Below are 27,322 nucleotides of genomic sequence, written 5' to 3'. Positions count from 1 at the left end.
TTTTTTGGATTACCCCTGTAAATACGTGTCAACACTTTTCGCTCTGCTGTATATATCACGAACTAAAATCTGTTACAGAATCTGGCAGCACTACCACGAGAGTTTACAGTAAGTAATCACCATAACAACCCATATAAAACATTGCTTGATATTAATCACTTTAATTCGCTGAGGCTTTTCACATCTAGATGTCGCCTTATGTCTGTGAACGTTACCCTTTTAATCAAATAGCAAGTAGCGAAAATCAGCTGTAATTAGTGTGTCTCACTACTTTTCGCACCACCTCGTATACTAACAGAAACTTGTCCAAATATGAAAAAAAACCAATTGGAATCGTTTATAATGTTCTAAAATTGTCCTGGGGCTAGATAGAAAGTTCTAAAATGACTTGGAGCAATCTAGAATGTTCTAGAATTGGCTGCTATCATATAGGACGTTCAGAAATTGTTCCGGAATTACTCAATATGCTTTGGCATAACTTGTATATTGTATAATTCATCTGGAAATCATTTACTAAAATTGTTCTTGAATTATTTTAAAAGTTCCAAAATAATTTGGAATAATTTATGAAGTTCTAGAATTATTTGGAACAATCTAGAAAATTATAGAATTGTTTGCAATCATAAAGAATGTTCAGAAATTGTTCTGGAATCTTTTAATATGCTTTGGCATAAGTTAGACTATTTTACAATTGATATGGAACCATTTGGAACAATTTAGAATGTACTAAAATTGTTCTGGAATTATTTAAAGAGATCCAAAATAATTTGGAACAATTTATGAAGTTCTAGAATCATTTGGAACAATCTAGAATATTATAGAATTGTTTGCAATCATAAGGAATGTTCAGAAATTGTTCTGGAATCTTTTAATATGCTTTGGCATAACTTAGACTATTTTACAATTGATATGGAATCATTTGGAATGATTTGGAACAATTTAGAATGTACTAAAATTGTTCTGGAATTATTTAAAGAGTTCTTAAATAATTTGGAACAATTTAGAAAGTTTCAGAATTATTTGGAACGATCTAGAAAGTTCTAAAATAGATCGCAATCATCAAGAATGTTGAGAAATTGTTCTGTTCATTTAATATGCTTAATATGCATAACTTATAATATTGTATAATTGATACGATCATTTAGAATGATTTGGAACAATTTAGAGTGTACGAAAATTGTTTTGGATTTATTTAGGAAGTTATGAAATGATTTGATTAATAATCTGGAGCCTTTTATATTGATCTGGAACAATCTAGAATGTTATAAAATTGTCTTGGAATAGATCAAAACGTTTTAAAATAATTTGAAATAATTAAAAATGTTATAAAATTCTGGAAATATTTAGAAAGTTCAAAAATAATTTGGAACAATTTTTAATGTTCTGAAATTGTTTATAAACATATACAAATATGCAAAAGTTGTTATGTAATCATTTATCATGCTCTAGAACAATTTATAAAGTTTTATAATTGATTTGGAATCATTTGTATTGATTTGAAACGATTTAGTGTATTTCAAAATTGTAAATTATTTAGATGCCCCAGAATTATATAGAACAATTTAGAGCGTACTAAAATTGATCTGGAACTATTTAGAGAGTTATAAAATAATTTAAAACAATTCATAAAATTCTAAAAAGGTTTGGAGCAATCTAGAATATTTTTGATGTTCTATTATTAATCTGGAACCTTTTACATTGATCTTGACCAATTTAGAATATTTTAAAATTGTCCTGGAAATATTTAGAAAGTTCTAATATAGTTTGAAACAATTTATAATGTTGTATAATCAAATACAATGTTCAGATGTTGTTCTGTGATCATTTAATATGCTCTAGAACAATTTAGAAAGATCTATTATTGATTTTGAATCATTTTTAACGATCTCGAACTAGTTAAATTATTCTAAAATTGTCCTGGAATTATTCATAATACCCTAGAATGATGAGGAACATTTTAGAAAGTTCGAAAATGATCTGGAACAATTTAGAAAGTTCGAAAATGATCTGGAACTACTTAGAATGTTCTGAAATTGTTCAGGAACAACTTATATTAGTGATGCTGTTTTGAAAATAATATTTGTACAAATAAGGCTGCAGAAAGTAGAAATTTTCGAGTTTTTACAAATTATTATCACTAAAAAAATAATTAGATCTTCAAGTGGATCCTTTTTGATATTTTCTCAATTTCAGACAAGGATAGTAATGGACCACAATACGACCTTAGCCGACTTATTAGAATTAAATTTACACGAGTGCGAAGAAGAAGTTAAGAATATAGTAGACAAAGCAGTAAAAGAAATGTCAATGGAAAAAACTTTGCGAGAATTGAACGTCACGTGGTCGGCAATGGAATTCGACCAAGAAATTCACGCAAGAACCGGTTGTACGTTACTAAGAGCTAGCGAAGAACTCATCGAAACTTTGGAGGAAAATCAAGTCCAACTACAAAATTTGATTACCTCCAAATTCATAGCTCACTTTTTAGAAGAAGTTTCCTCTTGGCAAAGCAAACTCGGTGTAGCTGATCAGGTTATCAACGTATGGTTAGTAAATATTATAAAAAAAACGCATGAAAAAATAGACAAATTTTTTTGCAAACAACCGATTTGGTTACTGAAATGTTTACAGAAAGATGTATCACTCAATTTTTTGATCATACCTCGTATTACTTAAATCTCATATGCAGGAATATGAACAAATAAAAGTTTTTCGTTTAGGTTTGAAGTACAACGAACTTGGACGCATTTAGAATCGATTTTTATGAGTTCTGAAGACATTAGAAAACAGCTTCCAGAAGATTCAGAAAGATTCGATAGAATAGATACGAATTTCAAAAAATTAATGATAGAAATGTCGAAAGTTCCTAACGTCATAGAATCCACGAATAGACAAGGTCTTCTGGAGATATTAGAAGAACACCAAAAGAATCTAACTTTGTGCGAAAAAGCTTTGGCTGTTTATTTGGAAACGAAACGTTTGGCTTTCCCCAGATTCTATTTCGTATCATCCGCCGATTTATTAGATATTTTATCGAATGGAAATCAACCGGAACTTGTTGCTAAACATCTGACTAAACTATTTGATTCGATAGCGAAATTGAATTTTGGAAGAAATGAAAATAATACTATCGATAAGCAGATTCATGGTATGATCGCTAAAGATGGAGAATACGTAAATTTCAATACGCCCACCACTTGTAACGGACCGGTAAGATACACCATTTTCTTCTTTTTTTTTTCTTTTGTTCTTTTTCTTCTTTTTCTTCTTTTCCTTCTATTTCTTCTTTTTCTTCTTTTCCTTCTATTTCTTCTTTTTCTTCTTTTTCTTCTTTTTCAATGACCAATTTTTTCCACAAATTAACTGAAAACATTCACTATTGATGGCTGTCAAACAAATACTAAACAACGTAGCGGCTTCACACTTGAAACAGAGATTGTGTACTGATACAAGCAACTACCGCCATCTCTAGGTCAAGCCAGGTACTATCCTCGTAGATCTAGTTTCAAGGTTATGTTGCTGGCTTTTGCTATAAAGATGTAGGATTCTAAAATATCATATAGGCAAGCTCATACATTTTCATTTTTTTTTTCATCCCTTTATACCAAACCCTATCGAAAGCTTGTTCTTTCTATGAAGGGTTTTAGTCGCTTAATCGGTAAACAAACCAAGGGTGAACTACCAAATCTTTCCTTCATTGAAGCTACTATTTCTAAGTTGATTTAGAATCTTTTAAAACATACAGCAAAACTTTTTGAATCAACAAAGATTTTTTAAGCGTTTTTGTGTACAGTTTTTCGATTTGTTAGGTTAGATAGACTCTATTCCGTCTCCTAAATATCCAAATAAACTTTTTTTAGGTGGAGGTATGGTTGAATCGTATACAAGATAGCATGCGGACGACCATAAGGATCCTAATTGGAGAAGGGGTGCTAACTTACGAAGAGAAACCTCGAGATCAATGGCTATTTGATTTCCCTGCACAAGTTTCGTTGACTGGTACTCAAATTTGGTGGACCACAGAAGTTAATATAGCGTTTTCGAGATTGGAAGAAGGATATGATAATGCTATAAGAGATTATTATAAGAAACAAGTTTCACAATTGAGTACATTAATATCTTTATTATTGGGTGAGGAATCGCGAGGTTTATACATTCTTAGCGTCATGCCATAAAGCGTCATAAAGTTTCAACTTACTGCTTTGATTAACACGAAGATATTGAAGGCTGTTTAGAATAGAAATCGATTAATCGCACAATCGATTTCTCGTTATTTTCAAATCGATGTGTGGTACTGATTCAGTGAATCGATATTTCACCTTTGAAAATCGCTCGGATCCCAGTAGACTTGTTATCGAAATCCCAGATTATCTTCGAATCATATTTTTACTTTGTAAATACAAACTTTGCATTTTTTGGAAATCTTATGGATCTCGATTTTTTGATGAATCGATTCATTAGGTTGCTATTCGAATCGAATCAAAAATCGATATTAGTTTAGATTGACTTGTCAGCATCATTTTTAACAATTGGAAATTGGTGTAAATTGTTTCGCTGGAGACGAGAATCATCATGTTCTGAGTATCCTGAATGAACATTTAAAACATTTAAAAATTCCCTGAGCAAAAACAGCGTCGAGTAGAATGTTGTTAACCATGTTTAGAGCTTTGTAGATATTTAGACAGATGCGCAGGTTAAGAAAAAACAACTCTCGTAGTTTACCCCTTGTAACTCACAACCATAAATTTTTTGAATATACAACATTTCGTAACTTACATCAATCGATAAGTTTTGTGACTGACACACAGTTGGTGCTGCCATTGTCAAATCTATATGACGTTTATGAAGTACCAACTTTCGAAAGACCGTGGGTAAAATTTCTTGACATTTGGACAGTTCTTGTGGAAAAAAACGTCTCTACATTACCGACAGTGCCGACAGTATTAATTTTCTTGCTCGTTTGAGACATTTTATGTAAACTGCGCATGCTTCATGCGCGGAAAAGATGCGCAGAACTAACTGAAGCGCTCGGGGGAGAAGTTTTTTATTATTTTTTACCATATGTTACATAAATAGTAAAAACACGTGTCAAAAATCTACGTCAATGTAGTCGAACAAACTATTTTTTTATGAAATTAAAACTTTTTGCAAGTACCAACTTACAACGGAAAACGAACTACTGAAATTCATTTTCTACTATAATGTTTACATCAATCAATAAGTTGTGTGACTGACACACAGATGGCGCTGCCATTGTCAAATCTATATGACGTTTATGAAGTACTAGCTTTCGAAAGACTATGTGTCAAATTTCATGACATTTCGTTGGGTCAGAAAAAAGTGACAGCCATTTAAGTGAAGCTACTTTGGTTATTTTCAAAACAATTTCTTATGTTGATTTATCATTGCTTCTTGATGAAAAAAATATTGTACAAGCTCAGCAATGGCTTCCAAAGTGTTTTCTAGACTCTACTCTATCGAAAACAACCATTTGTTTTTAGTTTGCTGAATTTAAACATGGTCGTACAGACACCGATGATGGTGAACGTTCTGTTCGTCCAATTGAGATGGTTACTCAAAAAAACATCAAAATAGTTCACAAATTGGTTATATCTAATGATAAATTGAAATTGCATGAGATACCTCAGGCCGTAAAGATATTAGAAGGGCATGTGTTTACAATTATGCATGAACGTTTGACCATGAGAAAGCTTTTTTCAAAGTGGATACCGCGTTTATTCACAATCGATCAAAAACAACAAGGTGTTGATGATTCAGAGCAATGTTTGACTATGTTTACACGTAAGAAATCAGATATTTCGCGTGGATATGTGTCAATGGATGAAACCTGGATCCACCACTTCACTCTTGAATCAAAACGATCATCATCTGAGTGGATTACAGCCGTTGAATCACGTCCGAAGCGTCTAAAAGCACAACAGTCAGCTTCAGTATTTTGGGATGCGCATGCTAGAAAATCTCCACAAGGAAGAGAAAATCCATAGCGAATACTTCTAAGAGTTGTTGAATGTTTGAATGTTAAAATCAAAGATAAACGGCCTCAAAAAAACGATATTTCACCAAGACAATGCACCAATTCACAAGTCGATGGTTTAATTGAACTAATTGCTTTCTCATCCACCGTTTAGTCCAGATCTGGCCCCCAATGACTACGGAAATCAAAAAAAAGATTGCCAGGAGAAAATTCAGCTCAGATGAAGAAGCAATTGTGGAAACTGAAGCATATTTTAACACAAAAATGTTTTTTTTTATTTAGTCACACGACTTGTGATGCTGGTACGGTATGTACCAGTAATGGTACAATGAGTTAAAACGAAAAAAAATCCATATAGAATCTTCAAGATCTTTTTTTGTGTGTTACAGAAATGTCACAAATATGATTATAATTTGAAGGAGTTTTCAGTCACTACAATTGGATGCTTGGACACCAGTACGATCTCCGTAACGCCACTTTGTAAATCGGTCTAAAATAAATCGAAAATGAGGAATGAAATTTGTTGATATCTCGCTTCGTTTTCGAGATATCGATATTTGAAGTTGGAAAAATTTATTTTTATTTAATATTTGTATATATCAACCTACCTTCACCTAACCTAACTTAATTTTCTCGTGGTGCACTTTGAGCGTAAAAAGTACAAGAATCGTGAATTTTTTACAGCCAAAATTGTCTAAAAAAAATTTTTCATCGCGTGAGGATTATTTTAGTTTTATTTTATTATTATTTTTTTTTTTCTTGTGGGGAGCTTCGCCAAAACTAATATAAAAATTGAATGAAAAATCTTTTATTTATTAAATTACGAGATTCATATTGAATTTGAAGTGATAAAATATTCATTTGAAACGAAGAATCGAACGCCATCTGTTCAATAAAGCGAATTTTGAACTAACGTTTAATTATAACTTTAAGTATCGATATCTCGAAAACGAAGCGAGATATCGAAAAATTTAATTCTCTATTTTCGATTTATTTTGGCCTAATTAAGCCTAGCATTACGGAAATCGTAGTGTTCCCGATGCTAGTACATTCTACAAACTTTTGAAAAGCGATAAAAAATGTACGCTTATACTAAGTATCGATATCTCGCTTCGATTTCGATATATCGATACTTGAAGTTGGAAAAATTTATTTTTATTTAATATTTGTATATTTCAACCTAACTTAACCTAACCTAACCTTCTCGTGGTGCACTTTGAGCGTAAAAAGTACAAGAATCGTGAATTTTTTACAGCCAAAATTGTCTAAAAAAAATTTTTCATCGCGTGAGGATTATTTTAGTTTTATTTTATTATTATTTTTTTTTTTTTCTTGTGGGGAGCTTCGCCAAAACTAATATAAAAATTGAATGAAAAATCTTTTATTTATTAAATTACGAGATTCATATTGAATTTGAAGTGATAAAATATTCATTTGAAACGAAGAATCGAACGCCATCTGTTCAATAAAGCGAATTTTGAACTAACGTTTAATTATAACTTTAAGTATCGATATCTCGAAAACGAAGCGAGATATCGAAAAATTTAATTCTTTATTTTCGATTTATTTTGGCCTAATTAAGCCAAATCCATTAGCTCTACGGAAATCGTAGTATCCTCGATGCTTGTACATTCTACAAACTTTTGGAAAGCTTACACTAAAAATTTTGTCCTACAACGTACTAATAGAGTTTTAAAATAATTCAGGAGACTTGAGTAAACAAGATAGACAGAAAATCATGACGATATGTACTATAGACGTACATTCTAGAGACGTCGTGGGAAAATTAATACAATCTAAAGTCGAAAGCGCTTTAGCTTTCCAATGGGTTTCTCAATTACGACATAGATGGTGCGAGAAATCCAAGGAATGTTACGCCAATATATGCGACGCCCAATTCAGATATAGCTACGAATATTTAGGTAACACCCCAAGACTTGTAATTACCCCTTTAACGGATCGTTGCTACATCACTTTAACCCAGGTTAGTTCGAATATTCTCTTATATAATTATACCAATTTTTTCTTCCATTATACAGTCTCTACATTTAATCATGGGAGGAGGCCCTGCAGGACCTGCAGGTACTGGAAAAACAGAAACTACCAAAGACTTAGGGCGTGCTTTAGGTATAATGGTTTACGTGTTTAATTGTTCTGAACAAATGGATTATAAGGTAATTTTTTTTCTTTAAAAACTAGCTTTAAAACCTCACTAAACCTTTTTCTAGTCATGCGGTAATATTTATAAAGGTTTAGCTCAAACTGGAGCTTGGGGTTGCTTCGATGAATTCAACAGAATATCAGTTGAGGTACTTTCCGTCGTCGCAGTTCAAGTAAAATCAGTTTTAGACGCAATAAAAAATAAAAAAACGACCTTCGATTTTATGGGAGATCCCATACAATTAGTACCAACTGTGGGTATATTCATTACGATGAATCCTGGATACGCTGGAAGGACTGAGTTACCTGAAAATTTGAAAGCTCTCTTCAGGTATTTACATATCTTTTTTCTGTCCCGAAATATCTTAAGTATCTTCTACATCTGATCATTTAACGTTTCCAGACCTTGTGCTATGGTTGTACCAGATTTCGAGCTGATTTGCGAAATTATGTTAGTTGCCGAAGGTTTCCAAGAAGCGAAGATACTAGCGAGGAAATTCATCACGTTATATACCCTTTGTAAAGAATTATTATCTAAACAAGATCATTATGATTGGGGTTTGAGAGCTATTAAATCAGTACTCGTTGTAGCTGGTTCGTTAAAAGTTTGTATATCAAATTAATAACCGTAAAATTCATGTTATCGTTGGTTTATTTCAGCGTGGTGATCCTGGTAGACCAGAAGAAGAAGTTTTGATGAGAGCATTACGAGATTTCAATATCCCGAAGATTGTAACGGACGACACCCCGGTTTTTATGGGGTTGATAGGAGATTTATTCCCTGCTTTGGAAGTACCTAGAAAAAGAGACGCCGAATTTGAAAGGACAGTCAAACAAGCTGCTATAGATTTGAAATTACAACCAGAAGATAATTTTATATTGAAGGTAAGTCTCTACAACTCTATATAATTCTCACAATCTGACAACGTTGTTGGAAGGTGGTGCAATTAGAAGAGCTGTTGGAAGTTAGGCATTCAGTATTCATAGTAGGCAACGCAGGTACTGGGAAAACTGAAGTATGGAAAACTCTTTTCAAAACGTATGCTAATATGAAAAGGAAACCGGTTTATAATGATTTGAACCCGAAAGCTGTAACTAACGACGAGCTGTTTGGGATCATTAATCCTGCTACGAGAGAATGGAAAGATGGTAAGTGTTTGACATTGACATTTGACATTATTCGATTGTCGTTGTCAAATTAACGATGTAAATTCATAGATGACGCTACATGTTGTGTTGCAATTTGAATTTCTAATTGTCACTGTATATAAAGTTGGTTTTCGTTAATTATCTTTTGTTTTTTTTTAAAAAAATAACAGAATAATTTGATTTATACATGGTTTCGTGGAAAATATAAGAGAAAGGAGTCAAAAATTGTAGTGATTTGGCAATAAATTGATTCAGGAAAAACCGATTTTGGGCGTTAAATTATATCTAAATGACTATTTTTTTCTTGATTTTCCTATAATTTTTTTCATTTTTCATATAAATACTATCCTTTCCAGCCAACAAATATTTTAGATGATATTCGATATTTGAGAAAAATTATGAGTCTAGAAAATATAGTGTTTTTCATTTGATGAAAACTTTATAGAGAAAAATTGTTTTCCTCGATGTTTTTCTCGTTTTTTATATGAAGTATATGCTTCAAGTGTGGGAAATCATGGAAATAAATATCTGGAAAATACAATGGTTTCTATTGGATTATAAATATAGGGGAGGAAAATAATTTTTCAGGATTTTCTCTCATTTTTCATACGAAATATATACTAATCTCTTTAACTGACACAATTTTTAACTTATTCTAGACGTTTGAGCAAAATCATGAACCGAAATAGCTAGAAAATACAGTGGTTCTTATTTCAATAGAAATGGGAGTAGAAAAACAATTTTCCAAAATTTTCTTCCATTTTTCGAACGAAACTCATATTACTCTTTTCTACTAAAAATTTTTCAGCTTATTTTAAACGTTTGAGAGAAATCATATGGGAAAACATCTGGAAAATATAGTGCTTTCCATTAAGCTGGGAATTTCGTGGAGAAAAACGTTTTTAAAGTATTTTCTTCCATTTTTTAAATGAAATTCATATTATTCCCTTCAACTGAAATATTTCCAAACTTATATTGAACGTTTGAGGAAAATCACGAAGCGAAATAGCTAGAAAATACAATAGTTTTCATTTCATTAGAAATTCAATAGAGAAAAACAATTTTCCAAGATTTCCTTCCATTTTTCAAATGAAATTTATACTAGTCTCTTCAACTAACACAATTTTCAACTTATTCGAAACATTTGAGGGAAATTATCAAGAGACAAAAGCAGGAAACAGTAGTTGTTATTTTATGGAAAATTTATAAAGAGAAAAACGATTTCCTTCGAATTTTCATATCAAATAAACATTTTTTAATTCCGTATACAATTGTTGTCATTAAAACTAGATAATTATAGGACGGAAAAACCGATTTCGATCGAAAATAACATCGCAAAATCAATTTTTCAGGTTTACTGTCCGTACTAATGAGAGATCAAGCAAATGTACCCGGTGACAATCCAAAATGGATCATCCTCGATGGCGACATAGATCCCATGTGGATCGAATCACTGAATACAGTAATGGACGATAACAAAGTATTGACATTAGCTAGTAATGAACGTATAGCTTTAACCCCAGTCATGAGGTTATTGTTCGAAATAACCAACTTGAAAACAGCTACTCCTGCTACAGTTTCCCGAGCCGGTATCCTGTATATAAATCCACAGGATCTCGGATGGAACCCGTAAGTAAACTAATTCATAACTAACGCGAAAAAATGCCTTCAAAACATCATATGATATCGAATAAATTAAATGGACGCGAAAAAATGCCTTCAAAACATCATATGATTTAGAAGTAAACTAAAGGAACGCGAATAAATGTCTTCAAAACATCATATTATTTAGAAGTAAACTAAACGAACACAAATAATGCCTTCAAAACATCATATAATATTGAATAAACTAAACGAACGCAAAAAAATGCCTACAAAACATTATATGATATAGAAGTAAACTAAATGAACATGAAAAAATGCCTTCAAAACATCATATTATTTAAAAGTAAACTAAACGAACGCAAAAAAATGCCTTCAAAACATTATATGATATAGAAGTAAACTAAATGAACATGAAAAAATGCCTTCAAAACATCATATTATTTAAAAGTAAACTAAACGAACGCGAAAAATGCCTTCAAAACATCATATGATTTAGAAGTAAACTAAACGAACACAAATAATGCCTTCAAAACATCATATAATATTGAATAAACTAAACGAACGTAAAAAAATGCCTTCAAAACATTATATGATATAGAAGTAAACTAAATGAACATGAAAAAATGCCTTCAAAACATCATATAATATTGAATAAACTAAACGAACGCAAAAAAATGCCTACAAAACATTATATGATATAGAAGTAAACTAAATGAACATGAAAAAATGCCTTCAAAACATCATATTATTTAAAAGTAAACTAAACGAACGCGAATAAATGCCTTCAAAACATCATATAATATGGAATAAACTAAACGAACGCGAATAAATGCCTTCAAAACAACATATTATTTAGAAATAAACTAAACGAACACAAATAATGCCTTCAAAACATCATATAATATTGAATAAACTAAACGAACGCAAAAAAATGACTACAAAACATTATATGATATAGAAGTAAACTAAATGAACGCGAAAAAATGCCTTCAAAACATCATATTATTTAAAAGTAAACTAAACGAACGCGAATAAATGCCTTCAAAACATCATATGATATTGAATAAACTAAACGAACGCGAATAAATGCCTTCAAAACATTATATGATATGGAATAAACTAAACGAAAGCGAAAAAATACCTTCAAAACATCATATGATATCGAATAAATTAAATGGACGCGAAAAATGCCTTCAAAACATCATATAATATTGAATAAACTGAACGAACGCAAAAAAATGCCTACAAAACATTATATGATATAGAAGTAAACTAAATGAACATGAAAAAATGCCTTCAAAACATCATATTATTTAAAAGTAAACTAAACGAACGCAAAAAAATGCCTTCAAAACATTATATGATATAGAAGTAAACTAAATGAACATGAAAAAATGCCTTCAAAACATCATATTATTTAAAAGTAAACTAAACGAACGCGAATAAATGCCTTCAAAACATCATATAATATGGAATAAACTAAACGAACGCGAATAAATGCCTTCAAAACATTATATGATATAGAAATAAACTAAATGAACGCGAAAAAATGCCTTGAAAACATTATATGATATAGAAGTAAACTAAAGGAACGCAAAAAAATGCCTTCAAAACATATGATATCGATCAAATAAATCAATTCGCTATAGAAACGAATATATCGTCACTAGGTAACGAATATGTCATTAAATAGATATTTCTACTAGTATTTCGACTTTTGTGTAAATAATAAAAAAATATGCCTCCGAAAAAGGGCGCCGGCCCCAAAATTATCGATGGGGTCGACACGACCGCCATGACGCGAGAACAATTAGAAGCATTCGCCCAAAGGATCAAAGAAGAAAATGATCGAGAACGAGAAGAGAGGAATTTCTTCCAAATGGAAAGGGATAAAATCCGAACCTTCTGGGAAATAACGAGAAACGAACTCGAAGAAGCCAGAGCACAAGTAAGAAACAAAGATAGAGCTTTGGAAGAAGGTGTAGAAAAGAACGAGGAGGAATTGAAATTTTACAAACAAAAAGTGAAACACCTCCAATACGAACATCAGAACAATCTAACCGAATGTAAAGCAGAGTCTCTAGTAGCACTGAAACAAGCCCAAGACGAATACGCTATAAAAGAAAAAGAATTATTAGAAGATAAGAGGAATTTAAAGGCTCTAATGAGAGAACAAGATTTGAGCCATCAAGATCAAATTAAAGCTCTGAAAATGCAAAACAGCGAAGACGTTAGTAAAGCGAGGAGCGAATTCGAAACTAGAGCCAAGGAAATGGAGATGAAATACGAGAAGAAATACACGGAATTGAGAGCGCATCTTAACGAAAAACACGCCATGGAAATATCGGAAGTGGAAGAAAGAAAAAACGAACACATATCAAATTTAATGAAACACCACGAGATATCTTTCAACGAAATGAAGAATTACTACAACGACATCACCTTAAACAACCTCTCCTTGATCAGCACCCTGAAAGACCAAATGGAGATACTGAGGAAACAGAATGAACGAATGTCGAAGCAAGTAGCAGATTTAACTGCTGAAAATAAACGGCTAGCGGATCCTCTAAAAGAAGCATTGGATCAAATTAAAGAATATAAAAGACAGTTGGAGAATTACGAAAGAGATAAACAAGCTTTGGCTAACGCTAAATTGATGTTATCGCAGAAATTGAAGTGTTTGGAGGATTTGAGGTGGTCGTACGACGCATTGGAATTGAGATTTGAGACTCTGGAAAAAGAACGAGACGAATTAAATAACAGATTCGTACAAGCAGTTTTGGAAGTACAACAAAAAACTAGTGAGTTATATTTATTTTATTAAATTTGGAGTTATATAACGGATATTTCAGGTGTTAAGAATTTGTTGCTCAATAAACGTATACAAACTTTGAGTCAGGTAGCTGAGCATAGGGAAATAGTGATTGCGGAGCTACAAGCAGTCGCTAAAACGCCTCCTTTGAGATCGAATCAGAAATTGGAGGAGATTTTGTCGAAGAAAAACGCTCAAATTGCGGATTTGCAGTATGAGTTGGCTCGTGTTTGTAAAGCGCATGACGATCTTTTGGAGACGTTCGAGGAGAAATTGCAAGTTTACGGTATACCGAAACAGGAACTCGGTTTTACTCCTTTGAAGATAATTCCGGAAGGACAAGGAGGTTTGGCGACAGGACCGGCTGGATTGGTGGCGGCGAATCGATGATTCTGTATAGTATAGAAATTAAACTAAATTATTTTTTGAATATATTAGTTTTTGCAATGAGAAAAGTCGTTTTTTTTGTTTGGATTTGTTTGATTTTGCTCAGCAGATAGATTCTCCAGTTTCTGCAGTGTTTGGAGAAAATTATGGAAAAAATATTGGAAATAACTGAGTTTTTCCGTATACTTATATACGCTTTTCCTCAACTACTTGAATTTATCTTTGTTAAGCAGAAAATTTCGAGGTTGATAGAAGAAAAACTCGTGATTTTTCCTGTTTTACATAGCAAATGAATTTTTCTTTGTTTAGCACAGGAGTTTGCTGGTTTATACAGGGTGTTTTGAGAAAATTATAAATAAAAAAATCCAATAATTGAAATTATTTTTTATTTTATTGAAATTTATATCAAAAAAACCCGATTTTCCTCATTTTTTTGTTTGGAAGAAATTTTATTTTATACAACCGACAAATTTTATGATTTATACTGGGTGTTTGAGAAAAATTAGAAAGAAAAAATACACAAATTACGATGATTTTTCATTTGATTCGATAAATAAATTATGAAACATGGCTTTTCCTCAACTTCTTCTACAAGTTGTTTTGGGAAAATTATAAATAAAAAAATCCAATAATTGAAATTATTTTTTATTTTATTGAAATTTATATCAAAAAAACTCGATTTTCCTCATTTTTTTGTATGGAAGAAATTTTATTTTATAAAATCGACAAATTTTATTATTTATACTGGGTGTTTGAGTGAAATTAGAGGGAGAAAATATACAAATCACGATGATTTTCCATTTAATTCAATAAATATATTATGAAACAAGGCTTTTCCTCTACTTCTTTTAGTTTTTCACACCAAATAAATTCATCTTTGTTCTGCAGAGAAATTTCAAAGTTGTTTGGGGGAAATTATGAAAGACAAATTCGTAAGTTTCTGTTATTTTTCCTCGATTTTTCTGTTTTTCATATCAAATAAATTTATCTTTGTTTAGCACAACAGTTTGTCGGTTTATACAGGGTGTTTTAGGGAAATTATAAATAAAAAAAATCTGATAATTAAAACAGTTTTTCATTTCATTGAAAATTATATTAAAAAACTCGATTTTCCTCATTTTTTTGTATGGAAGAAATTTTATTTTAAACAACCGACAAATTTTATGATTTATACTGGATGTTTGAGGAAAATTAGAAAGAAAAAATACACAAATTACGATGATTTTCTTTTTAATTCAATATATAAATTATGAAACATGACTTTTCCTCATTTTCTTTCAGTTTTTAATATCAAATAAATTTTTCTTTGTTTAGCACAGAAGTTTGCTGGTTTATACAGAGTGTGTCAGGGAAATTATAAATAAAAAACTCGTCAATTTAAATTATTTTTCATTTTCTTGAAAATTATATTAAAAAAACTCGATTTTCCTCATTTTTTTTGTATGAAAGAACTTTTATTTTATACAACAGGTAAATATTGTAATGTATACAGGGTGTTAGAAGGAAATTATGAAAGAAAAATTCTTAAGTTTTCGTGATTTTTTCTCGATTTCTCCTGCTTTTCATACCAAATAAATTTTTCTTTACTTAGCACTAAAGTTTACTGGTTTATACAGGGTGCTTTAGAGAAATTATAGAGAAAAACTCTCATAATTGAAATAATTTTCAATTTTTTTGGAAATTATATCAAAAAAACTCGATTTTCCTCATTTTTTTTTATACAACCGACAAATTTTATGTTTAATTTTATAGTGGGTGTTTGAGGAAAATTAGACAGAAAGAATAGATAAATTACAATGATTTTCCATTTAATTCGAAATTTTGCTATTTATACAGGATGTTTGGGAGAAATTATAGATAAAAAATCGGACAATTATAATAAATTTTTATTTTATAGAAAATTATATCAAAAAACTTGATTTTCCTCATTTTTTTTTGTATGAAAGGGATTTTATTTAATACAACCGACAAATTTTATGTTTTATACTGGGAAAATTGAGGAAAATTACACAGAAAAAATGAACAAATTACAATGATTTTCTATTTACTTCAATAAATAAATTATGAAACACGGCTTTTCCCCAACTTTTTTTACTTTCTCATATCAAAAAAATTTATCTTTGTGTTGCAGAAACATTTCTTGAATTATACGGGGTGTTTGAGGGAAGTTATGAAAGAAAAATTCGTAAATTTCCTTGACTTTCCTTCGATTTTGCCTGTTTTTTATAGCAAATAATTTTTTCTTTGTTTAGCATGAATTGTTTGCTATTTATACAGGGTGTTTCAGAGAAATTATAAATAAAAAAATCCGACAATTAGAATAATTATTCATTTTATTGAAAATTATAACAAAAAATCCCTATTTTCCTTATGTTTTGTATGAAAAAACTTTTCTTTTATACAACAGACAAATATTATGATTTATGCTGAGCATTTGAGGAAAATTACACAGAAAAAATATACAAATTACAATCATTTTCCATTTAATTCATGAATAAATTATGGCTTTTCCGGGATTTCCTTTTTATTTCAAATAAAATGAACTTATTTTAGTTGAGCAGACAAAACTTACGGTATATACTGGGTGTTTAAGAAATGTTATGAAGGAAAAAATTTATTTTTAATTTAATCGAAAACACAAGAAAAATTTATTTATTCTGATTTTCTTCCAAATTGTCTATATAAAATGATTTTTCTTGATCACTATCAGATGAATTATACAACTTAAACTAATATTCATGGGGAATTATGAAAAAGTTCAAAAATTATATTATTTAGCTTAAAAATTGAATCAGAAAAACCGGATTTCTATCGATTTTCTTTTGTTTTTACAGAAAATATTTTTTTACAACAAAACAATTATGCGGTTTATGTTTTGGTGAATTTCTGAAGGAAAAGTTTGGAAATTATTGGATAAACGCGATTTTCTTCGATTTTTTTTGTATTTTTCATTTATATTTAACAAAATACAAATTTAGCATTCATGCTTGTTGGTTAGTGGAAATCGTGAGGGAAAACATTCAAATATTACCTTGATTCATTAGTGAATTGAATATTTAATAAGAAAAAACAGTTTTCCTTGATTTTCTGCGGTTTTTCACAACAAATCAATTTTTTTATTTTCTACCATTTTCATGAAACTTTTTCTTAAAACGCATTTGGTGCGGCTCACATTACGATTCAAATAATTTTCCACCGAAAACTTGATGCAAACCTTCTTAATTGAACGCGCTGTTGCCATATTTTGCTGGTACGTGAAAAAAATGAGTGATCATAATAAATTCAATATTGTTATTATATTCTGAATAGTAAACTAGTTGTTTCGAGGTTTGTTCTTTCGACATTTCAGTTACGTAACAAGCTGGATAGAAACGCGAGAAATTCCAGCGGAAAAATCGAATCTAATAATGTTATTCGACAAATATATCCCAGCTTGTTTGGAAAACGTCAAAACTAGATTCAAAAAAATCATTCCCATAGTAGAAACTTCCCACCTTTCGATGCTGTGTCACCTACTAGACTGCACCCTAACTCCACAAAATACTCCAACAGATTGTCCCAAAGAATGGTATGAGCTCTATTTCGTTTTTTGTTGCGTTTGGGCTTTCGGATCGGCGATGTTTCAAGAGCAGGTAAAAATAATAAATACAACCAACAATATTGGATGTAAAACTGTTTTACATTTCATTCCAGGCAACCGATTATAGAGTGGAGTTCACGAAATGGTGGTTAAACGAGTTTAAAACAGTGAAATTCCCGACAGGTGGCACTATATTTGATTATTATTTAGACCACGAAACGAAGCAGTTCGTCCCTTGGACGGAAAGCTTGGGAAAATTTGAATTAGACTCAGATGTACCCTTACAGGTAAATTCGGATAGAGAAATTTCATACAACTAGGAATATTCTTTTTATTTCTGAAAGTAGTATCCCATATATATAGTCCCAATATGTCAAGGTTCCTAGTTCAGAAAAGTCTACTGTGGCACTATTTACGATTAGTGAACTTTCCACACAGTTTCTAAACATTTTACTGTCTTTTTCGTATATTATCATGACATACATGCCCGTTAGATTACCGCGAAACAAAACTGCGTTAGATTTAACGTTTACAAAAGGTATAACAATGAAAAGAACAGTCCCTAGAAGACTGTTATTCAAGAGGAAACTTGAATGTTGTAAGCTGGCAATAACCATACAAAAAGTCAGTAATTGTTACGGTTTTTGCGTAAAAATGGTGAGTTTTTTGTTCAGAAAAGTCTACTCTAGTACTAGTAGAACATATATGACAGTTGCTGCGAGTTTGTTTGATACTATCCACTTTGGAAGAAACTATTTACGATTACCAAACTTTCCACACAGTTTCTGAACATTTTACTGTCTTATTGTATATTATCATGTCCTACATGCCCGTTAGATTACCGCGAAACAAAACTGCGTTAGATCTAACGTTTACAAAAGGTATAACAATGAAAAAAATAGACCCTAGAAGACTGTTATTCAAGAGGAAACTTGAATGTTGTAAGCTGGCAATAACCATACAAAAAGTCAGTAATTGTTACGGTTTTTGCATAAAAATGGTGAGTTTTTTGTTCAGAAAAGTCTACTGTAGCACTCATAGAGCAAAAATGACAGTTACTGCTAGATTATTTGACATTATCCACTTTGGGAGGCACTATTTACGATTACCAAACTTTCTACACAGTTTCTAAACATTTTACTGTCTTTCTCGTATATTATAATATCCTACTTGCTTGTTAGATTAGCGCGAAACAAAACTGCGTTAGATCTAACGTTTACAAAAGGTATAACAATGAAAAAAATAGACCCTAGAAGACTGTTATTCAAGAGGAAACTTGAATGTTGTAAGCTGGCAATAACCATACAAAAAGTCAGTAATTGTTACGGTTTTTGCGTAAAAATGGTGAGTTTTTTGTTCAGAAAAGTCTACTCTAGTACTAGTAGAACATATATGACAGTTGCTGCGAGTTTGTTTGATACTATCCACTTTGGAAGAAACTATTTACGATTACTAAATTTTCCACACAGTTTCTGAACATTTTACTGTCTTTTTCGTATATTATCATGTCCTACATGCCCGTTAGATTACCGCGAAACAAAACTGCGTTAGATTTAACGTTTACAAAAGGTATAACAATGAAAAGAACAGTCCCTAGAAGACTGTTATTCAAGAGGAAACTTGAATGTTGTAAGCTGGCAATAACCATACAAAAAGTCAGTAATTGTTACGGTTTTTACATAAAAATGGTGAGTTTTTTGTTCAGAAAAGTCTATTGTAGCACTCATAGAGCAAAAATGACAGTTACTGCTAGATTATTTGACATTATCCACTTTGGGAGGCACTATTTACGATTACCAAACTTTCTACACAGTTTCTAAACATTTTACTGTCTTTTTCGTATATTATTATGTCCTACATGCCCGTTAGATTACCGCGAAACAAAACTGCGTTAGATCTAACGTTTACAAAAGGTATAACAATGAAAAAAATAGACCCTAGAAGACTGTTATTCAAGAGGAAACTTGAATGTTGTAAGCTGGCAATAACCATACAAAAAGTCAGTAATTGTTACGGTTTTTGCGTAAAAATGGTGAGTTTTTTGTTCAGAAAAGTCTACTCTAGTACTAGTAGAACATATATGACAGTTGCTGCGAGTTTGTTTGATACTATCCACTTTGGAAGAAACTATTTACGATTACTAAATTTTCCACACAGTTTCTGAACATTTTACTGTCTTTTTCGTATATTATCATGTCCTACATGCCCGTTAGATTACCGCGAAACAAAACTGCGTTAGATTTAACGTTTACAAAAGGTATAACAATGAAAAGAACAGTCCCTAGAAGACTGTTATTCAAGAGGAAACTTGAATGTTGTAAGCTGGCAATAACCATACAAAAAGTCAGTAATTGTTACGGTTTTTACATAAAAATGGTGAGTTTTTTGTTCAGAAAAGTCTATTGTAGCACTCATAGAGCAAAAATGACAGTTACTGCTAGATTATTTGACATTATCCACTTTGGGAGGCACTATTTACGATTACCAAACTTTCTACACAGTTTCTAAACATTTTACTGTCTTTTTCGTATATTATTATGTCCTACATGCCCGTTAGATTACCGCGAAACAAAACTGCGTTAGATCTAACGTTTACAAAAGGTATAACAATGAAAAAAATAGACCCTAGAAGACTGTTATTCAAGAGGAAACTTGAATGTTGTAAGCTGGCAATAACCATACAAAAAGTCAGTAATTGTTACGGTTTTTGCATAAAAATGGTGAGTTTTTTGTTCAGAAAAGTCTACTGTAGCACTCATAGAGCAAAAATGACAGTTACTGCTAGATTATTTGACATTATCCACTTTGGGAGGCACTATTTACGATTACCAAACTTTCTACACAGTTTCTAAACATTTTACTGTCTTTCTCGTATATTATAATATCCTACTTGCTTGTTAGATTAGCGCGAAACAAAACTGCGTTAGATCTAACGTTTACAAAAGGTATAACAATGAAAAAAATAGACCCTAGAAGACTGTTATTCAAGAGGAAACTTGAATGTTGTAAGCTGGCAATAACCATACAAAAAGTCAGTAATTGTTACGGTTTTTGCATAAAAATGGTGAGTTTTTTGTTCAGAAAAGTCTACTGTAGCACTCATAGAGCAAAAATGACAGTTACTGCTAGATTATTTGACATTATCCACTTTGGGAGGCACTATTTACGATTACCAAACTTTCTACACAGTTTCTAAACATTTTACTGTCTTTTTCGTATATTATTATGTCCTACATGCCCGTTAGATTACCGCGAAACAAAACTGCGTTAGATCTAACGTTTACAAAAGGTATAACAATGAAAAAAATAGACCCTAGAAGACTGTTATTCAAGAGGAAACTTGAATGTTGTAAGCTGGCAATAACCATACAAAAAGTCAGTAATTGTTACGGTTTTTGCGTAAAAATGGTGAGTTTTTTGTTCAGAAAAGTCTACTCTACTACTAGTAGAATATATATGACAGTTGCTGCGAGTTTGTTTGATACTATCCACTTTGGAAGAAACTATTTACGATTACTAAATTTTCCACACAGTTTCTGAACATTTTACTGTCTTTTTCGTATATTATCATGTCCTACATGCCCGTTAGATTACCGCGAAACAGAATTGCGTTAGATCTAACGTTTACAAAAGGTATAAAATGAAAAGAACAGTCCCTAGAAAACTGTTATTCAAGAGGAAACTTGAATGTTGTAAGCTTGCAATAACCATACAAAAAGTCAGTAATTGTTACGGTTTTTGCATAAAAATGGTGAGTTTTTTGTTCAGAAAAGTCTACTGTAGCACTCATAGAGCAAAAATGACAGTTACTGCTAGATTATTTGACATTATCCACTTTGGGAGGCACTATTTACGATTACCAAACTTTCTACACAGTTTCTAAACATTTTACTGTCTTTCTCGTATATTATAATATCCTACTTGCTTGTTAGATTAGCGCGAAACTAAATTGCGTTAGATCTAACGGTTAGAAACGATATAATAATGAAAAAAATAGACCCTAGAAGACTGTTATTCAAAAGGATACTTAATAGGCATCAATGGCTACGGGCTTTTGGGTGATAAAGGCGGGTTCCTTGTTGAGAAAAGTCTACTGTGGCACCCAGATACCAAATATTACGATTACTAAACTTTTCACACATTTTCTAAACATTTTACGATCTTCCTTGTATAACATTATGTCCTATATGACTTCTAGCCTACCGCAAAACTGAACGGCGGATTTCTTGTTGATAAAAGTCTGATTTGGAACTTGGTGAGGGAATATGACAAAAAAATTTCGAAAAGTTCAAGTGAGAAAATTATCGAAATGGTTACCTGGACTTCTCACTTAAAAAAAGTCTCCTTCTTCTTCTTCTTTCACTTATTTTAGGGCTTGCTCAGCATTCTTTTCACCATCGATCTCTTTGGAGGTCTGCCTGTTTATCTTCTGGTGGTTGGCTTCTCTTCGAATGCTTTTTTGGCCAGTTGATCCTTCCTCATTCTGTCTGCGTGTGCCTCCACTGTCGTCTTTTCCTCTGTACCATCTACCTACATCTGTTATCTGGTCTAATGTCGGAACTGCGTTTTCTGTCCTATTGGTTACTGCAACTATTGAGGAATTTGTTTCGCCAAACTTTGTTTCGCCTTGTTGGCTTGTAAATACTTCTGTTGCTTGATGATCTGCAGCGTAATGGGTCTTTACTTATTGACAAAGCCTTTGTCTTGGGTATAAATAGATAGAAAACAACCTTTCAGTGTATATTTTATAAATAACGTGTATGTTGTTTCGATTTAGGCAGTATTGGTACACACAGCCGAATCAATCCGAGTGAGGTACTTCCTAGATCTATTAATGAAGCAAAAAACTCCAGTTATGTTAGTAGGAAACGCCGGTTGTGGTAAAACAGTTTTGGTAAACGAAAAATTAACTTCTTTATCCGAAAATTACGCCGTCACCAATATACCTTTCAATTTTTATACCACGTCCGAAATGCTGCAGAAAATATTAGAAAAACCTTTAGAAAAGAAAGCAGGTAGAAATTACGGACCGCCTGGTAGTAAAACCATGATTTATTTCATAGACGACATGAATATGCCCGAAGTAGATACTTATGGTACCGTTCAACCCCATACGTTGATCAGACAACATTTAGATTACAGACATTGGTAAGAAATATTCTTAAACAAATTTTGTTTTGAACATTTCTTAGGTACGATGGTTTTTACGTAACTTTTTTTCGGTTTTTTTTTTAATTATGAGAGCTGTTACTTAAGTTTTGCGATATGGCAACAATGTTGTACGACGTACGAACCAATCGGAGAAGATGAATCATCCATGCGATATCTTACAACAGTTTTTGAACAGTCAAAACATCGAATTGATTTTCTGCACCTGAAGAAGCGTTTAAATCGGTTCAAATGTTAATAGAGAATTTATGAGTATTAAAACTATTGTATCAAAAAGATTATTGTCTAAAATTTTGACATGTGATACTACTATAACCGGGGTTGCTCAAATTCGAGTTAATTTTTGGCCTCGCTCACAAGTTGCTTCCATAATTTTCTATCCTCACTTCTCCACCGAGTTTCCTTGCATCTTCACCCTCTTGGTCATTCCATCTTGCTCTCTTTCTTCCCAGTGGGCGCTTCTCTTATGGTTGGCCTCTCCACAATCTTCTTATTGTTGTCTTTTCATTCTTTCTTGTTACAAGGCCAAGCTACCTAATTCTTCAACTTCTTATCACAGCCTCAATCATTGTGAAAAGATGTTATCCAGCTAATAGAGTTCTTCAAGTCTCATTTTATTGGAGTCTATAATTTGATTCGTACAGTTTTTTTTCAAAATTTGAAAGTTTATTTAAGCAAAATATGTACAATAGTATTTCCCATCTGAAGTTATGACCTTTTCCCATCTTTTTGGCAATTTTTGGATCCCATCCCAAAAGAACTGCGCCGACTTGCCAACCAAGAATGAATCAATCCAATTTTTGATATCTTGCTCTGATGTGAACCGTATTCCAGTGAAGGCGTTCCAAATCGACCGCAACAAATGGTAGTCAGAAGGGTCAAGATCTGGGCTATAAGGCGGGTGAGGTAAAACTTCCCATCCTATTTTCCAAATAGTTCTTAACTTCAATAGCAACGAGGGGCTAAGCGTTGTCATGATGGAAAATTATTGCCTCGTGTCTTGTCGCATATTCCGGGCGTTTTCCGGCAACTGCTATCTTTAAATGCATTAATTGTGTTCGATAGCGTTCTCCATTCATGGTTTTACCCGGATTTAGCAGCTCATAATACAGCACAACCTTCTGATCCTACCAAATAGAGAGCATTATCTTCGCGTCATGGATATTCGGCTTTGCCGTTGAATTGGCTGCTTGGCCGGATTTCACATATGATTTTTGTGCTTGGGGTTGTTATAATGGATACATTTTTCATCACCAGTAACAACCCGATGCAAAAATGACTTCCTTCTGTGGCGTTCCAGCAGCATTTCGGACATGCAAAACCGTATCTCGGCTTTAGATCATGTGGAACCCAATTTCTTTGCTTTTGAATTTATCCAGCTGCTTTTAAACGTTTGGAAATAGCTGCTTGAGTGACACCCAAAGATTCTGCGAGCTCTTCTTGTGTTTGGCAACAATCTCCATCGAGTAATGCTTCCAGTTCTTCATCTTCAAACTTTTTTGGCTGTCCAGGACGTTCATCGTTTTACAAGCCAAAATCACAACTTTTAAATCGTGCAAACCACTTTTGGTACGTTCGCTCAGCTACAGCATATTCACCATAAACTTCCACCAAAATACGATGACTTTCGGCAGCATTTTTCGACATATTTGAGTGAAAAAAAAGCTATTTTTGTTAACGCTTCAAATGAATGGAGTTACGCCATCTCTTATCAAACCGCACGAATTAAGTTATAGACACATACTTGCTCCTTTCAGTATCTCACGAAAAGTTATTTTAAAGATAGTTAGCAGGGTCAGCAAATGTTTTTTGCTCATGAGTTTTACAACAATATTTGATTTTTGTGCCCACTCAATGTCGTTTTCGCGCGATGTTGATTTAGACAGGAAAGTAGTTTAGAGGACGTGTGATCAGTGTTTCTTGCATCGCTCGTTGTGTACGACTTCCATACCATTTTTCACTGTATCAATCTGTGAAAAATGGCTACAAGAAATTGTAAACGAGATGCTGACTCGTTTTGTTTGCAGTGTCGAAAATTTGAAGGGAACCCAGTGATCATTACACTGATTATTAACTTAGTATTGTGAATCTACTCAAAAGGAAAGATTCAAAGAATAAAAACTCATCCTGACCCACCATCCAATGCCTTTTACAGAAGATAATCCTGTACCTGCTCCTCCTTTGTTGGAAAAGCAACCACTCACTTAAGGCAGCCATCTGTTCATCTGTATATGTACATTCTGAATTAGTTTTTAACTCTGAACCAGAAATACCACACCTCATCAACTCTCAAGATCTCAATGACTCAATAAGAGACCTATATCTTCCAAAAAGTAAAGCCGAGTTCGAATATCCCGTCAAAGAAAACGTCATGAAGAATTTTCTTGTTTCTTCAGTAAGGAAGATAGCCTCTGTGCTCGCCAGGACGTGAAAGATCTATTTGAAGAAATCGGAATTCCATGTCATACATCTGAATGGCGAAAGAAGTTTCCTTCGATTCCATTAGCACTATCCGTACATCTCAAAGAAAATTACGACACTGTTAACTGCAATTAAATAAATGGCATACAAGATGGTGTATTTTTTGACAGAAATGCAAGGTGGTTATACTGAACCATCCTGTAATCGATGCCTGGGGGATAGTAGAAATGACGCCTCTAACAAGCGGCAGAAACATTGGTCCGCACGTGTAGTTCTTCCAATATCAATTGCAGATTGTAAAAACCGTTGCCGACAATTTTATAGGCGTAGAAACCTCATTTTGTAAATTTATCAGCTGACCCTCTACGTCCTCGAACCAGTGACTCAATATTGTATTCGTTTGCTCATTATTTGACTTATCTTCCACAATAATAGAACACGTATATTTATTAAGCACGTTCATGTTTCTGTTTTGATTTAAAACTATTTGCAAAAAATGTTAAGTACAATATGTACAGGTACGATAATGGCCGTTGTTAGCGGGAGCTCACAACACGGGTTTATTTACATGATAAAAAAATAAGGATTGATCGTAGAGGGGTGAAAAATTCAGAGTAATATAATATTTTCATGACAAAAAAAGTTTATAATTAACAAATAAAAAATCGTAGAAGTTTGAAAATGTAAAGTTGTATGGAAAAAAGGTTATCTAAAAAATAAAAAAAATAAGTATAAGATATTGAGTAGCTTTGTCAACTGATTTCAGTTTTTCTTTACTTGTTTTTCGATTCTATGAATGATCCACAGCCACCCCTTTCGTGACTATTCGTGACTAATAACTTGCTGCGTTTGTATATCTAAATATTTATCATTAAATTCATCCCTGTATTTATTCTTACTAAACTGTGTAATTTCATTGTCTTCTTTCGTCCATGTTTACACCATTTCTATTTATTTATGAAATAAATGAACGCCACTGCTTATCGCAGACTGTCTGGCAGGAATATTTCGAAGAAATTGTATACATACGCCTTCCGACAGCTTCGGTGCATATTTACGAAATTGGGTCTTATTAAACAATTTGTAAAGGCTCTTAATCATGTGTCTGAAGCTTTCAAATATTTGAACAGTTTTGGAAATCATAGAACTGAAAAGTACGAACTAATAAAAACAAATTTTTTGTTCTAATTCTTAATTTTAGATATAAAAACAATAGAAATAAATGACGTATAACCCGTACGCTAAAACGTTGAAGATTTTGGGTGTTATGAGAAAGATCGTTTATGATTTGTAGGTACGACAGGAACCGTTTGACTCTTAAAGAAATCCACAATTGTCAATACGTATCGTGTATGAATCCGACTGCTGGTAGTTTCACTGTGAACCCAAGACTGCAGCGGCATTTTTGCGTGTTTGCCATATCTTTTCCTGGCGCAGAAGCATTAACTACGATCTACAAAACGATACTCAGTCAGCATTTCGGTAATTCCGAGCTAAAATTTTTACCTTCGATTATAAAAATGGCCGACAACGTCGTCGCGGCGACTATAATTTTGCATCATAAAGTTTCTCAAATATTTCTACCTACTGCTGTGAAATTCCATTATATTTTCAATTTGAGAGATATTTCGAATGTTTTTCAGGTATTGGAGATTTGGTAGATTGATCTACTTTCGTCTGAATATTCTATTTTTAGGGTTTGCTTTTTAGTACGAATGAATGTTTGAATCTACCGACAGATTTGGTTCGTCTTTGGTTGCACGAATGCCATAGGGTATATGGTGATAAACTTACTGAAGAAAAAGATATTGACGCTTTCTCAAAATTACAGTTAGACGTACTCAAAAAAAACTACGAGGTAATTTGGTTATTAGAACTTTTGATTTACATATTTTTCTGTATTTTTAATCGATAGTTTTCGTATCAAATTGCTACTTCAACTTTCACCCTGTATATTTCCTACATATTAATAATAGAAAAAATCAAATTTAGTGTATTATATACATACATTTTTCCTCTATCTACTGACGTGAAAATTAAACCT

General features: G+C 32.2%; 2 protein-coding genes across 2 annotated transcripts in view; both read left to right on the top strand.

The window, feature by feature from the left end:
- Positions 1–27,322, top strand: part of LOC130444401 (dynein beta chain, ciliary) — a 75,424-nt gene that overhangs the window by 21,874 nt on the left and 26,228 nt on the right. Inside the window, exons 14-29 of the mRNA XM_056779515.1 lie at positions 79–108; positions 2,194–2,546; positions 2,721–3,210; positions 3,861–4,131; positions 7,702–7,979; positions 8,035–8,169; positions 8,224–8,486; positions 8,559–8,760; positions 8,816–9,040; positions 9,094–9,304; positions 10,657–10,933; positions 17,458–17,740; positions 17,802–17,975; positions 22,466–22,836; positions 26,573–26,921; positions 26,975–27,136. Of these exons, the coding sequence (XP_056635493.1) occupies positions 79–108; positions 2,194–2,546; positions 2,721–3,210; positions 3,861–4,131; positions 7,702–7,979; positions 8,035–8,169; positions 8,224–8,486; positions 8,559–8,760; positions 8,816–9,040; positions 9,094–9,304; positions 10,657–10,933; positions 17,458–17,740; positions 17,802–17,975; positions 22,466–22,836; positions 26,573–26,921; positions 26,975–27,136 (4,074 nt within the window). The remainder of the gene's footprint in view (positions 1–78; positions 109–2,193; positions 2,547–2,720; positions 3,211–3,860; positions 4,132–7,701; positions 7,980–8,034; positions 8,170–8,223; positions 8,487–8,558; positions 8,761–8,815; positions 9,041–9,093; positions 9,305–10,656; positions 10,934–17,457; positions 17,741–17,801; positions 17,976–22,465; positions 22,837–26,572; positions 26,922–26,974; positions 27,137–27,322) is intronic.
- On the top strand, positions 12,690–14,111 carry LOC130444405 (dynein regulatory complex subunit 4). Its single transcript, XM_056779528.1, has 2 exons — positions 12,690–13,710; positions 13,762–14,111. Exons 1-2 carry the CDS (start codon positions 12,705–12,707, stop codon positions 14,109–14,111), a joined length of 1,356 nt encoding a protein of 451 aa, XP_056635506.1. The 5' UTR covers positions 12,690–12,704.

Source organism: Diorhabda sublineata, chromosome 1, assembly GCF_026230105.1.
Source record: "Diorhabda sublineata isolate icDioSubl1.1 chromosome 1, icDioSubl1.1, whole genome shotgun sequence".
In the NCBI taxonomy this organism is placed as follows: Eukaryota; Metazoa; Arthropoda; class Insecta; order Coleoptera; family Chrysomelidae; genus Diorhabda; species Diorhabda sublineata.
This window is presented reverse-complemented; position numbering and strand designations above follow the sequence as displayed.